The sequence below is a fragment of the Physeter macrocephalus genome, chromosome 18 (genome assembly GCF_002837175.3).
Source record: "Physeter macrocephalus isolate SW-GA chromosome 18, ASM283717v5, whole genome shotgun sequence".
In the NCBI taxonomy this organism is placed as follows: Eukaryota; Metazoa; Chordata; class Mammalia; order Artiodactyla; family Physeteridae; genus Physeter; species Physeter macrocephalus.
The window spans coordinates 36,204,980-36,220,895 of NC_041231.1; the positions used below are offsets into that span (position 1 = coordinate 36,204,980).

Consider the following 15,916-nt stretch of genomic DNA (forward strand, 5'->3'; position numbering starts at 1 on the left):
ATAGGTTATAAGTTTGCCATTTCTCCTTTATTTTTATTTATTTATTAAATATTTATTTATTTATTTATTTATTTATTTATTTACTCGGCTGTGCCGGGTCTTAGTTGCGGCATGCAGCATCTTTGCCATTTCTCCTTTAAAGGTGACAAAGTAAAATGGTCTCAAGGTGAAGCAAGGAAGATCTATGTACACTTAAAGAAGAATTTCATATTACTAAGTACTGAGTTGTTTAACAGAGCTAATCTGAGAGTATATCCACTGATTGAAGAAATATTTTTTTAGTGTCTACTATGCACCAGAAACTGTTCTAGGTGTGAAGATAGACTGTTGAACAAAACAGATCAGGTTCTTGGCTTCATGAATTGTGGAGACAGAGGTTAAGTCAGCGTGGTCAGAACATGGGATACAAAGCAGAGTAGAGCGAATATTGGCTTTAGTGTCATTCTCTATTCCAGGAATGCTGGGTGGTTTTCATGTAACAATACCAGCTCTGTAGACCCTCCTCATACTCCTGAATTGAGAAGGATTATATGCCGCATCCTGGCTAGGGGAGGAAGAGGGCTGTGATTGTGTGTTAATGATTGCTACTATGGGTGGAGTGAGGAATGGTGGCTTGTGTACTTTGGAATCAGGCAGACCTAAGTTCAAGTCCTGGTTGCGGCACTTACTAGATGCTAAATTTCGGGAAAGTTATTTAACTACTGTGAACTTGTCCCCTCTTCTGTAAAGACGTGAAGAATTGACAGAGTTGTGAAAATTAAAAACTCTAGAAGATGGTCAGTAATGTGAATTCTCCCCATCTTTTTTCTTAACTTAGTTTTCTTATATGTAAAGTGGGGATACCATTACCAGCCTTGTCTATTATTGTGAGAACTAAATAAATGAAATAAATATGTGAAACCACCTTAATACAGTTTATAATGTGCTATTACTGTATGTTATTTCTGGAAATGTAAGATTTTCAGGCACCTGGGCAACTCTGGGGAATAGAAGAACTCATGGATTCTTCCAGAACTGGGAAGCCATGGATCCCATTAGCAACCTAGTATTAATGCAGTTCTGCTACACTTTGTGTTGTTTCCTCTCTTTTTGGTTACCAGCCACTAGCTAACCTGCTGCTCCAAATCCCATTTCGTCTTCACATTCCCAAGAGAATCTGTACTGGCCCACTTGAGCACTGGTATTCTCTTGGGCAGAATTTTCATACCCAGCCCCATCTAGGCACTTGGTTGATTGGCCTGTAGAGCGGGTGCCCTTGGGTCTGGTGTTTACTAGTGCTTGTTCTGACAGGAGCTGTGCTGGCCTAGTGTTGCTTCCTTCGTGGGGCTGTGGGGCAGGAATTTCCCTCAGAAGGTGGCTAGGTCACTGCAGGCACTAAACTGACCTATCTAGGGAAGTGCTATGACTATTTAAAGGGATTGGAGGAAAATAGGATAGGCTTTATGGTGGGAAGATGGCCTTTGAGATTTCTTAAATTGTAGATGATCATTTTTTCCTTTTCATTTTTGTTTTAATAAGTAGTTAGTAATTTGTATTACTTCTTGGAATCAATTGAAAATTATTATTTCTTGAAGTAGCTACCAGCTTATATATAGATCAAGTTCTCTTTAGATTTTAGGCTTCCAAAGAAAAGACTCAAAAAACTTTGAGTTATTAGCAATTCAATTGGTAAATTATTCTTTTTTAAAAAATATTTATTTATTTGGTTGCGCTGGGTCTTAGTTGCGGCACATGAGTTCCTTACTTGCGGCAGGCAGGCTCCTTTAGTTGCAGCTCGAGGGTTCCTTAGTTGTGGCTCACCGGCTCCCTAGTTATGGCACATGGGCTTCCTAGTTGAGGCACGCAGACTCCTTAGTTGCAGCTCACAGACTCCCTAGTTGTGGCATGCAAACTCTTAGTTGCGGCATGCCTGTGGGATCTAGTTCCCTGACTAGGGATCGAACCCGGGCCCCCTGCATTGGGAGCGCAGAGTCCTAAGCACTGCGCCACCAAGGAAGTCCCAAATTATTCTTTTTTTTTTTTGCGGTATGCGGGCCTCTCACTGTTGTGGCCTCTCCCATTGCGGAGCACAGGCTCCGGACACGCAGGCTCAGCGGCCATGGCTCACGGGCCCAGCCGCTCCGCGGCATGTGGGATCCTCCCGGACCGGGGCACGAACCCGTGTCCCCTGCATCGGCAGCCGGACTCCCAACCACTGCGCCACCAGGGAAGCCCCCAAATTATTCTTGATAACTCAAAATTTCACCAAGTTTTAGAGATAACTTTGAGTCAAAACTTTTTTTTGCCAAATGTAAATCCTCCTCAATTCTCCCAGTTTCTCCTGTGTTTCATTGTTAAATTTGTGAACTGTTTCTTAAACCAATTTGTTCACAGCCGACTAGTATTTTAGAAGTACCTGCTAATGTTTACAATATATACTCCATATATTTGTCTAACAAAATTTAACTCTTCTTCTCCCAGGTAATTTATCCTCAACATTCCAAACTTACTGATAAAGAAGTAAGTAAAAATATTGCCCTATATAGTTTACTGTTTTATTTCTGTTTGTTTTTATTGGTGTATATATGTCAGCATATATAGTTTTTGTTTTCTTTTTCAGAAAACCAATATTTGCTATTTGTCTTTTCCAGATTCAAATTCAGGTAACTATTTTTCATGTGGTGTTTCTGTTGAATTTTATACTGAGAATACTGATTATACTCTTAATATATGAAGATTAATTGAAATAGCATAGTAGAATGCAAACTCAATTTCATCCTAACAGATTAGTGATTTTGATTCCTACTTTTATGATCCTAGTCGTGTCTTACTTATTTTCGTTGATTCAGCTTTTAAAATAGCTGTTATCTTGTAATGAGGTAAAACATCATGGAGCAATGAACTGTTGAAATAATGAAGAGATTGAATATCATCAACGCTGGTATGTTTGAGGATTTATATTAGGCAGTTTTCTTTTAGTTTAGGATTTGGGAGCTTGCCAAGAACTCTGTAAAAGCAGGGATTTAAAAAAAAAATCAGGGTAAACATGGTTATAAAGCATGGCCATCAATTATTTGCAATACTTTATGTGAGTTAGTATGTATAAAGTATTTGGAATAGTGCTTGGGTATAGCAAGTACTTTATAAGTGTTTGCTATTATTATTAAGCTTGGTTTTGCTGGTCTCCTTCAAGTTCTTCCTTTGTGTGGTCCTATAAGTTGATATCTTTCAGATTACCTTTTGTGTTTCACTTTGAAAATAATTTTTCAGGCTTACAGTGACCAGAACACTTAACTTCTTAGACCACACATTTAGAATCCTATGAAGCAAAGGCACTTCAGTTCCCTTTCCTTTTGTGGTTACTTCTAAAATACTGTTAATTTAGTTTAGATAATCTGAATTGGGAGACTTGACATTTTAGCTTTTTAAAGCATTTTCTCTTTTCCTTATAAATGCTTGCAGAATTTTTTCCTATAGTTTTGGAACTCAGCTTTCATGAAATATGTTAAAAAAAAAGATTTAGTTAAAAAGATGGCTTTGAGCGATTCTGGGACGGCTTTTGTTTTGACCTGGAATTATTGGAATCTTTTCACGTTTTGTCTGTTAACGAGATAATGATACAGCGGTCTTATAGGATCTCCCCTTACTTCGGATAACATTTGCCTTACAAAGTGCACACATGTAGTTCTGATTGTAGTGAGTATTGGATTGGACTTCCATGACTCAAGGTCAGGTGAGTTGTGTGGATTACAGGATGAACTGACTTCATGTGATTATACTGCACACTCTTCTTTTTCAGGTCATGGCTGGTTTTCATGGCTCTCTCCCTTTCACCTCTCTACATGAGCATCAAGACTAAGAAGTTAATTGTATGATGTCTGATAGTCTTTTTTATTTCTAGTTTTGTAGTTAGTCTCTGTATGAGTCATTTTCTTATTGGAAGTTAAACTCAAGTGTAAATCTGTGTAAATGAGCATTAGTTCAGGGAATTCCCTGGCAGTCTAGGGGTTAGGACTCCGTGGAGCCAAAAAAAAAAAAACAAAAAAAACCCAATTTGTTCAGTATTTTAGGCATTTGAATGACCTACAGATGTTTTGTAATGCCTTTTTTATAAGCTGCATATCAAAGGAAGTGTGGTTCATTTTATTCAAAGTATGGTTGGTACTTAGAAGTTAAGTCAACAAAAGATCTTAAAAATAGACACCTTGCCATCTTAACGGATGAATATTAATCTAGACAGCAAGAGACTGTGCATTTATATGTATTTGAGATCACTGTTCTCAATTGTGATTATCCAAATAGTTTGTTTCACTTATGTGTTCATTAAATGGAAGTTGGAATTAGTACTATGCCAACTTTGAAATGGATTTAATTTTTCCCAAGATAGCTTTATTGTTACAGAAGGTGCAGTAGAGCAGTCTTTAGGAAAGAATCATAACCTAGCTTTTGTTTCCACGGTGCACACTTAAAAAAAGTAAAACAGCATTTAGACTCTATGGTAAGTTATACAGATAAAGAAGAATACTTTGGGGATTCCCAATGGGAGGATTTGCCAGTCCTCCACTTCCTCCACCCCCTACCCCCACACACCTTAGATACTGTGACTTTAGAAAAAGTTTTGTTTTGTTTGTTTTTAGCTTTCAGTTTTTTGTTCCATTTGAGTGGCTTTTATCTTTAGGAGCCTAAGTTTAAAGAATGTTTTCTCTCTAATAAATATTTGTCAGATATTTTTCTCATTATTTACCATTAATATCATCTGGATATATGCATTCCTGAGTCTTAAGCTGTGATGGGTATCCAAGGACTGTAATCACTATGCTCTAAACATGGCCAGAGAGAAAACTTAGCATTAGTAGAATGAGTTTCAAGTGACGATGAATCCGAGGGAAATATTGATCCTGTTCTGGGTGGATTAGATGTGCAGATAATATTTGTCTCAACAGATTTTTTTCTATGTAAACAGCTGGGACGTCGTCCTGTACTTTACGCTTCCCAGTGGTGAAAGGAGTGCTTCTCACACTCATCTGCGTTGAAGGGCCATTTGGGTGTTTTAAGAATTTCCAATCTGTTGTGGACCAGTGCTTTTATAAAATGCTGTGTACATGAATTATTAGAAAAATGAAAGGGAGAAAAACCAAAGCATACAAAATAAAAGTCCAAATTTGTCATGGCAATATCAAATTGCTATAAGGGTTTCTAAGTGTGTATTCTCAATTTGGGTGTTTATTTTGTCATGTATTGTAACAAGAGTTTGTGGACTTGCATCACTCTATGGACTACACTTTGAGAAGCCCTGGTCTAAACACCTGCTTCTCAGCATTTCCAACTCTAATCACAGAGAGGGTGACTACATAGAGCTGAAGGCCAGGGATGGGGCTAGCTCTTAAGGTCTCATGTTTTATTTTAGTCTTACTCTGAACTGTTCTATAGCTGTTTTCCGCTAATATAAAAATACTCTGGGACTTCCCTGGTGGCGCAGTGGTTAAGAATCTACCTGCCAATGCAGGAGACACGGGTTTGAGCCCTGGTCCAGGAAGATCTCACATGCTGTGGAGCATCTAAGCCCATGCGCCACAAATACTGAACCTGCGCTCTAGAGCCCATGAGCCACAACTACTGAGCCCACGAGCCACAACTACTGAGCCCGCGTGCCATAGCTACTAAAGCCCATGCGCCTAGAGCCCATGCTCTGCAACAAAGACAAGCCACCGCAATGAGAAGCCTGTGTACTGCAACGAACAGCAGCTCCCGCTCGCTGCAACTAGAGAAAGCCCGCATACAGCAACAAAAACCCAGTGCAGCCATAAATAAATAAATAAATTTATTTAAAAAACAAAAACAAAAACAAAACTGATCAAGGGTCTTCCCTGGTGGTGCAGTGGTTAAGGCTCTGTGTTCCCAATGCAGGGGGCCCAGGCTCGATCCCTGGTCCAGGAACTAGATCCCACATGTGTGCCACAACTAAGAGTTCTCATGCTGCAACTAAGGCGCTGGTGAGCTGCAACTAAGGAGCCCGTGAGCCTCAACTAAGGAGCCCACCTGCCACAACTAAGGAGCCCACCTGCTACAACTAAGACCTGACGCAACCAAATAAATCAATTTAAAAAAATAGTCTGAAGTTGTCTTTTCCCTTTAGAAGAAATATTTAAGCTTCTTTTCCCTCAAATCTCAAGTAATTTAAAAAAAAATAAATTTATTTGTTTTTATTTTTGGCTGTGTTGGGTCTTTGTTGCTGCGCGTGGGCTTTCTCTAGTTGTGGCGAGCGGGGGCTACTCTTCATTGCAGCGTGTGGGCTTCTCATTGTCATGGCTTCTCTTGTTGCAGAGCACGGGCTCTAGGCGCGTGGGCTTCAGTATTTGCGGCACGCGGGCTCAGTAGTTGTGGCTCACGGGCTCTAGAGTGCAGGCTCAGTAGTTGTGGCGCGTAGGCTTAGATGCTCCGCGGCATGTGGGATCTTCCCGGACCAGGGCTCGAACCTGTGTCCCCTGCATTGGCAGGTGGATTCTTAACCACTGGACCACCAGGGAAGCCCCTCAAGTAATATTTTTGAAACAGGAAAGTGTCTTCTGTTTATCTATAGCTTTGCAGTCTTGGTTTGATTGGCAGATGTAAAGGATAAAATCATCTGTGCCCTTGATAATTTTAAAATGGAAGGAGAGCTGTTTGTGGCTTACCACATGGCATTCGCCTAGGAGGAGCCGTGAAACCAGTGAGTGTCCCAGAAACCAGTGAGTTCAGCAACTCTTCAGTTGGAGGGATGCTTTTCAGGACTTCGTTTTCTAAGTGAAGAATAGAAGCTTTTGATCTGCTCCAGTTGGCAGTGACGTAGCATTTAAAAACAAACAAACAAACAAACAGGGGCTTCCCTGGTGGCGCAGTGGTTGAGAATCCGCCTGCCAATGCAGGGGACACGGGTTTGATCCCTGGCCCGGGAAGATCCCACATGCCGCGGAGCAACTAAGCTCATGTGCCACAACTACTGAGCCTGTGCTCTAGAGCCCGTGAGCCACAACTACTGAGCCCATGTGCCGCAACTACTGAAGCCCGCGCGCCTAGAGCCCGTGCTCCACAATGAGAGAAGCCACTGCACCACAACGAAGAGTAGCCCCCGCTCGCCACAACTAGAGAAAGCTCGCGTGCAGCAGCGAAGACCCAACACAGCCAAAAATAAATAAAATAAATAAATAAAATTAAACAAAACAACAACAAAAAACAGTTTTATTGAGATATAATTCACCCATGTAAAATGTACAATTCAGTGATTTTTAGTATATTCAGAGTTGTGCAACTATTACCGAAGTCAATTTTAGGAAATCTTCATCACCGAAAAAGAAACTTGCTGCTGCAGTTTCCTCCTACCCACCTCTCCCCCTCAGCAACCACCTGTCTACTTTCTGTCTCTATGGATTTACCTATTCTGGATATTTCATATTAGTGGAAGTGGTGTTTTTGAAGTCTATTTTGACTTGAAAGAGCCAGTATGATGTAATGGTCAAGAACACCAGCTCCAGAGTCAGACGTCATGGGCTCAAATTCTTGCTCTGCCATTTAGCAGATTTATTTCTTTGGATGATTACATAACTTTTCTGTGCCTTGGTTTCCTCCTCACAAACAGGACTAATAATGGGACCTACGTGAGAAGCATGAAGACCAAATGAGTTAATGTATCTAAAGTGTTTAGGACAGTGCCTGCCACAGAGTGAGCATTCAGTGAAATTGGTGCTCAATTCATGTATTGAAAGGGTGGATAATCACTTCTGAAAGACAAAATAATGAAAATAATTTTGACCTGGGATTCTGTTTGATTTCTGTTGTAAGAACTTAGTTGTTTGGAAAAGGAAGTTGGGGGAAGGTTACAGGAATTTTCATGGCTTAAAAAGTGTCGGGTTATTAGTTCTGTTTTCTGGGCTCGTAAAGATTATCTTAGATTAATTAAAGTGGAACTTTTCCTCAAGCTGTTGGGGTTTGCTCAGCAAATTTGCTGTTTCCTTAATCCCTGCTGCTTTATCAGGGCAAGAGTTTATGTGGTTCTTAGTCAAGAAGCCACGTGAAGATGTATTTTCTTTGGAGAGCTGTCATTTAATCTTAAAATTTGTATAAATCTTTATTCCTTGATTTATGTGAAGAAAAAGTAATTTCCATTAAAGCTTTTTACCTTTTTTTTGTTGTTGTTAATAATCAGAAAGCTATGGTGCACATAGCATAACTTTTAGGTCTTTTTGGATCTTTATAGGTCTTTCGTTTTCTTAGTGAATACAGTGGGTAAGATGCTTGGAACTCAGTACAATCGTAGGTCAGTTGTGGAGATTTATTTCAGAATTATTGCATATTACTGCTGGAAGTGACTTTAGAGATTATCTTATGATGCCCCTTAACTTTTGTTTACAAGGAAATTGAGAACCTTAGGCTAAGTGACTTCTAGAAGGCTAATTATTGATGGACCTGGGACTAGATCCCATTGATTGTGGTTCTTTTTTCCTCAGATTATAACCTTTCCCTCATGTGCACAGTCATTTAACCATCTTTCATATGTAATCATTATACTGCTTATGTAGAGGTGCACTCTCCTGTTAAACAGGCAAATTGGATGGGTCATACTAACAAGGTAGATTTATTTTTGATGAGGTTGTAGGTTATCAGGATTGCCCTGCCCTCCACAGGTATCATTTTCTGCAAGACAAATGTAAATAACCTGGTTGCCAATCTGTAACACCTCTTTTCCTATCCCGTTAATAGTGAGGTCAGGATGGAGAACAAAGGTCTACCCAGATAAAGAGTTGGTTTTTCTTTAGTAACCTTGTGTGTGTGAGGGAACAGACTTCTGAAACATAAAATGGGAACCATTTACCTCACTTCACAAAGACACTATGGTTAAAGCCTTTTTGACCTGGTGAACTAGCTTCCTGACCAGTTCTGTACAGCTTGCAGGTACAGCTGGTCATGGGAAAGTTCTTACAGCATGATGGTTTGGGAGTGGAGCCAGGGGTGGGTTGGGATTTAAGGCTATGGCAGCTTCATTACTTTCTTTCCACAAAGCTCAGCATTCCTTATATTTTCCAGAGGGCATACATCTTTCTTAAAATCCATTGCATTTTTTCTGCTACATCTTGCTAAGTGTCTCAGAGAAATTAGTGTGTACTTCTCAGTGGATCTTTCTGTCTTCTGAAGAGAAAAACTGAACCATCTGTGTATAAATCTGTTGAACTAAAACAATGCTAGGAGTATTTTCCATTATCTCAGGTCTCATGTGTTTTCCCTTTTTTTTTTTTTTTTTTTTTGTTGTTGTTGTTGTCCCAGCCGCTCTGCAGCACGTGGGATCTTCCCGGCTCACGGGCCCAGCCGCTCTGCGGCACGTGGGATCTTCCCGGACCGGGGCACGAACCCGTGTCCCCTGCAACAGCAGGCGGACTCTCAACCACTGCGCCACCAGGGAAGCCCTGTTTTCCTTATTTTGAACCATCTGCTATGACAAAGAAACTGAACTGACTCACCCTCCAGTCCCCTTTGTTTCTTCCCTCCTCCACCAAAGAAATACTAGTTTCTATAATTGCATTTAGGTATACATACTGAGTTGCTTTTTTAAAAACTTAAACATAATATCAAGTTTCTGCTTCCTTTTTGAGAACTTGATTGTGCTAAAGAAATATAAGTACTTCTGTGTGTAATAAAGTCTTGAGCACATTTTGTATTTAATATAATCTCATTAGTTCTAAATACAGTAACTGGGAAGAATTTGGGTGACAGGCTACTTCTTGTGTCTTTCACTTTTTAGAGTATTTACAGTTTTTTGTAATTATTGCCTGACAGTTTAGGTAATATTTTAAGAGGTTTGCTAAAATGATTGAAGTTTAAAAACTTTATAATTAAAATGATTAAAATAGTAAGTCTATTACTTGGGCTCTTCCTGAGTCTGCTATGTTTTTTTTTTAAATTCTCATTGTGAAATCTAAAACACATATAAGGTCAAGAAATAGAACTTTGCCAATACCGCAAAAGCCCCCTCATGTCTCTTCCCAAACAGTATTTCCCTCCCCCTCGCCTAAGGTAACCACTATCTTGATTCTTTTTTTTATTTCAATTTTTTTCTTTTTATTAAAATTTTTTAAATATAATTTTTAAAGTTTGCCTTCCATTTACAGTTATTGCAAAATAATGGCTATATTCCCTGTGTTGTACAATAATCCTTGTAGCCTATCTCACACCCAGTAGTTTGTACCCCCCACTCCTCCACCCCTATATTCCCTGCCCCTCCGCCACTGGTAACCAACCATTAGTTCTCTATATCTGTGAATCTGCTTTTTTTTGTTAGTTTTGCTTAGTTTGTTGTATTTTTTAGATTCCACATGTAAGTGATATCATACATATGTCTTTCTCTGTCTTACTTATTTCACTTAGCATAATGCTCTCCAGGTCCATCCATGTTGCTGCAAATGGCACAATTTTGTTCTTTTTTTATGGCTGAGTAGTATTCCATTTGTGTGTGTGTGTGTGTGTGTGTGTGTGTATGTGTGTGTGTGTATCATATCATCTTTATCCATTCATCTGTTGATGGACACTTAGATTGCTTCCATACCTTGGTAATTGTAAATAATTGTAAATAAGGCTGCTATGAACATTGGGGTGCATGTATCTTTTCAAATCACTCTACTGATTCTTATAGTAATAAGTTTCTTGCTTTTCTTTATAGTTTTATCACCCAACCATGTATTCCTAAACACTATTGTTTAGTTTGCCTGCTTTATAAAAAAAAAAAAAAGAACTATGTAAATGGATTTGAACAATTTGTGTTCTTTTGTATTTGGCTTCTTTTGCTCATAATTATGTTTGTGAATCAACATTACATGCACACAGTTTTCAAAAAGTTTTAATTACATAGAGAAAATGGAATAGGAAAAACAGTAGAGGGACATAGGAGTTAAGATGCATAGTTTACTAATGGCTTTGCCTCTAACTAGCAAAGATGGCTTAGAGCAAGTCGAACTGTCAGGATCTCTTTTTTCTTCTCTAAAGCATGATAGAATGTGTTTCAGTAATTGATAGGACCCCTTTAGCTCTAAGATGTGATGAAACTGGATAAATAAATGTTATACTGTGCTGCCCTTAATTTCTTTCATTTTTGTTTTCATTAGGTTGTCTTGGAGATACCCAGTTTTGTTTTAGATTTCGGCAGTCTTCTGGGAGGAGGGTGTCACTGCATTGTCTCCTGGATCAATTTGAGAAAGATTTACCAGTTTACTTAAAGGTTGGAAAAGTAGTAATAGAATAATGTCTATGTGAGAGGAAACTTTAGAACTCAGTTACTCAGTTACCTCTTATAGCATTCAGAAATATTGTGCTTTTGTTTTGTTACTGTATTGTACTGCTGCATTTCCTGAGTCTAATTCATAAGGATTTAGCATGTGAGTGAAAGAGACTTTATAAAGTTACTATTCTTAAAACATAATACCATTGTGAATTATAGAAATTAGAATGTCGAATTAATTTTCTTTCACATGTTAAAATTCTTTGTTTAGATGTGGAAGTGGGGTGGTAGTATACCAGTAAATATCACCCAGAGTTGAAGATTCCCTGTGGTAATCCCTACCTGCTTTATAGTAGAATTATTGTTGTCTCTTTTTGATTTTTGAATGAGCTTTGGTTTATAGTTATTGTTTATTAAAAACAATTTTAATAATTCAGATGATTCCTGAGTGTAGAATTTCTGTTTGGTACTTCATACTTTTATCTCTAACTGAATGAAGAACATTTCCATCTGGATGTCCTATTAGCACATCCAATAAGAACTTGACATCTTTTGCCTAAAATAAGTATTTACAGCTTACCTTCCTGGTTCCACTAATGACAGGAATCCTCTTCCAGTTAGCAAAGATGTTACCTTTTGAAATGTCTCTTATAGCCATCTTATCCTTTTCATGACCATTTGCTATCACTAATAACATATTCTGTCAACTGCTGATAATAATAGCTACTACTTATTAGAGCTTCATATGTTCTTGGCATTGTATCAATAAGCATATATTATCTTATTAATCCTCCCTATATTGTTCCAAGAGAGTTCCTTTTGCAAATGAAGGAATTGAGGGCTATTGAGGATAAAAATATTTGCCTAAAGACGTCCATCTTCTGTCTTTTTCAGTGCAATATATCACACAGTGTTCCCAGCTAAAGTGTACATATATATTACATAAAGTAAATAAAATCTAAAATGATTACTTATTGCTTAATGAATAAAGAGCTAATGATAGTAATATTTCCTGGTTCTCACTTTTGGGACCTTCCAAAATAAAACCTTTGCCTTTCAAATTTCCAGCTTAATCTCCTTTCTATACATGTGCCATATATTAGCTAAACTGAACTGTATGCTTTTTCCTGAGGTAGCTTGTATTTTGCTATCTCTGTGTGGTTTTGCTCAAACTCTTGGCCGTCTAAACTTTAAATGTCTTTGTCTTTGTTTAAATCATATCCATCCTTCAATGCGCAACTGAAAAACAGCTGCCTCCACAAAATACTGATCGCCATAGACAGAAGTAACCTCTTCCCCCTTGGCCTCTTTGTAACACTTTGTGCTTTTTGCATGGTCCCTGCCCTCCTATCACATACTAGTCATTTTTGTACTTTTTTTATCGCTCTTAGTTTGTGATCTCCTTAAGGAACTGTGTCTTACACATCTTTTTATCTTTTCTAACATAATGCCTTGTTCAAAGTAGGTAATCAATAAATATTTGTTTAAAGAATAACAATCAAATAAGGAACTGGGCCAGAGTTTATTCCATTAGGATGTAAAAACTTGGTAAGTTTTTTGGACCTTTCAAATTGGATGTTGATAAATATTGCAGTGTGTCATTATTGTTGGGTAAAAATATAACGGTCTATGTAAGATTCAGATTGGCATTTAACTCCTTTTATTTTCTCTTTTGAAATTTTGCATTAGGATACCTCATAAGACTGATGCCTAACTCAGAATTGTAGGTAGAATTTTTTAAAAACTAAATATAGCATTGGGGAAAACAGAATTTGATTGTTTTCCTAACTTCTATTAACTACCACAGATATGAATAAAGAACATAAACAGAGTAAGTTATAGGGGGTAAAATCTGACCTTAGTACTTTAGTTATGATTATTTCATCTTTGGGCAAGTTAGCAGGTTTTTGTCTGCCAGTTATTGTCATGATTGTTGTTTGCATTGGTGGAAAAGCATAACTAGCTCTTTGTGTGTACCTCATATCTCAGTTCAAGTTTATAAAGGAACCTGCTTTTAATAAGAAAGGATGGCTATATATATATATATTTTTTTTTAATTTGTCACTTCTTTTATAGAAGGATCCTGCCTATTTTTATGGATATGTGTATTTTCGACAAGTTCGAGACAAAACTCTAAAAAGAGGCTACTTTCAGAAGGTAATTTTCATATACATTAATAGAAAGATATTTTTACATTGTGGTTAGAAGAATAGAAATTATTAGAATGAACAGTCTTTAAAGTGTTTGCTATTTTATCTTTAAACATACTAGAATTTATATTTTATCTTTTTTTTTTTTAGATTGTAGACACCAGTCCTTAGTTTTTTTTGGCTGCATTGGGTCATTGTCGCTGCATGCGGGCTTTCTCTAGTTGGGGCGAGTGGGGGCTACTCTTTGTTGCGGTGCATGGGCTTCTCATTTTGGTGGCTTCTCTTGGAGCACGGTCTCTAGGCACGTGGGCTCAGTAGTTGCAGCATGCAGACCCTAGAGCGCACGGGCTTCGGTATTTGTGGCATGTGGGCTCAGTAGTTGCGGCGTGCAGACTCTAGGGTGTGCGGGCTTCAGTAGTTGTGGTGCGTGGGCTCAGTAATTGTGGCTCGCAGGCTCTAGAGTGCAGGCTCAGTAGTTGTGGCACACGGGCTTAGTTGCTCCGCGGCATGTGGGATATTCCCGGACCAGGGATTGAGCCCGTGTTCCCTGCATTGGATTCTTAACCACTGCGCCACAAGGGAAGTCCCTAGATTTTTAACTGCTATTGAATTTTGCCTTCCTGCTATCTCTGTGCTAGATTCCTGACAGTAAGTTACAGTTATTGTATGAAACTGTCAAAACTCAGAAAAATCTGTTTAATTTTCACATTTTAGAATAAGGGAAAGAATAAACAGATTGTAACATATTTACAGCTAATAAAAGCCTGTAATATCTTTTTTTGAAGAGCTAGTAAATATACTTGATCAACATCTTAATCATTATTGTTCCCACTCTAAATGTACAGTTTTTGTTTCTAAAGATATATATATATAAATATCAATTAATTCCAATTTAATCCCAGCTAACAGGGACATACCTTTACCTTTTGTAACCAGAACATGCCCTGACCACTAATTGATGCTTAATGGAAAGATAAAAAGTAGTTTTCAAGAAAAATAGATTTTAAAAAAGTCAGCATAATCTGTATCTGAAGTGGTCACAAACTATAAAGTCACAGTTTGTAAGAATGTGGCTAAAACCATTGAACTCTAAAATATAACAGCCATAGGTCTTAGTTTGAAAAAGCATCACAATTTGCGCTTTCCTTTTTAGGAAGAGTTCACCTGGCTAATTCCTAATATTGCTTTGCTGACAACAATAGTAGCTAGGCTTTGGAATTATCCATGATATTAGTTTGTTTATAGGAAATTCTTTTTCCTGCACAGCAGGAAAATCTGTGAATGTGTCTTTATGCTCTTAAAATGTAGTAATAAGGTTAAACTTTTGGTGTTCTGCCACTATAATTTTGTTTCTTTTAACCATCTACAGTAAAAGCCTTTTTATTTTAAAATCCACACTTTTTGCTGAATTTGGCTTGTTAGTAATTGATTATATAAGAAATGGCAAACTTAAATTATAATCATTAAGAAATTAAACATTGTTTCTTTTTTCCCTCCAGTCCTTGGTTTTGATCAGCAAACTACCTTATATGCATTTTTTTCACACTGTGCTCAAACAGATAGCACCAGAGTATTTTGAAAAGAATGAACCTTATTTGGAAGCAGGTAAGTTAAACATTGTGTGAGTTAGGTACCTTTATGAAGGAGTTTTAAATTTTTTACTGGAAATGAATGAAAAAAAATTAGTTAAGAATTTTAAGGACTATATGGTAGGAGAGAGAGGTAAAACAATTCTGGCATATTTACCTACAAACACCAAAGATCCTATCTTTTATTTCTCCTTTTGCAACACAGATGATGCCTATTTTTTAGGATAATAATAAGCAAATATTGAGTTGCCAATTCTGATACTCAGAGTACTGTCAAACAGAAATCCTTATGTCACTCAATACAGAGAGAAGACCTCTGCTAGGTGGTGTGCTTTTGTAGCTAATTTTAGCAGTAATAAATGAGTAGGAAAACTCCCTTTAAACCTATTATTCTGTTGCTTTCAAAACATGTATTAACCAATTTATATCCTAGAACATAGGTGTATATCTGGTGAAATATAAGATATTTTCAGTACTTTTGCCTTCTACCTTCCATCCTTCCCAGTGTATTTTTTCTGCTATATAGAAAGCAGAAAGTGGAGTTCTAACTTCTAATGTTCCATTTTTAATATTTTAGTATTTCCACTTATACTAAAGAAATATTTTACTATATTTTTCAGCTTGTAATGATGTTGATCGATGGCCTGCACCAATGCCAGGGAAAACATTACATCTGCCTATTATGGGGATAGTAATGAAGGTAATAATAACTTATATTTCATTTGTCTCCTTTTTTAGGAAGCTCACACATGAATTTTGCTTTTTAACTTCCTAATAACATTCAGTCCTGTTGTTGCTTTCACTTGTCATTGATGTGAGGAGTTACAAAGATACCGCAGTTTATCCTGCTGCACAGAACCATTAGTCACACAACTCCAAGGGTAACCAGTCCCATTTTCATCCTGTAGAGTTTACATGATGCTGTCATTCTTATATGACGCATGTGAATGTAAATG

The 15,916-nt window shown here is 37.7% G+C and overlaps 1 protein-coding gene across 4 annotated transcripts in view; it reads left to right on the top strand.

Annotated features, from left to right (window-relative positions):
• The window catches only part of DENND6A (DENN domain containing 6A), a 56,130-nt gene that overhangs the window by 13,098 nt on the left and 27,116 nt on the right, over nucleotides 1–15,916 (top strand). For 3 of the 4 annotated variants that reach the window (XM_028478586.2, XM_007119166.4, XM_028478589.2), the window contains exons 2-7: nucleotides 2,461–2,499; nucleotides 2,600–2,642; nucleotides 11,109–11,221; nucleotides 13,298–13,378; nucleotides 14,871–14,976; nucleotides 15,581–15,660. In XM_028478586.2, the coding sequence (XP_028334387.1) occupies nucleotides 2,461–2,499; nucleotides 2,600–2,642; nucleotides 11,109–11,221; nucleotides 13,298–13,378; nucleotides 14,871–14,976; nucleotides 15,581–15,660 (462 nt within the window). The remainder of the gene's footprint in view (nucleotides 1–2,460; nucleotides 2,500–2,599; nucleotides 2,643–11,108; nucleotides 11,222–13,297; nucleotides 13,379–14,870; nucleotides 14,977–15,580; nucleotides 15,661–15,916) is intronic. The other variant, XM_028478587.2, reaches the window with a different exon arrangement.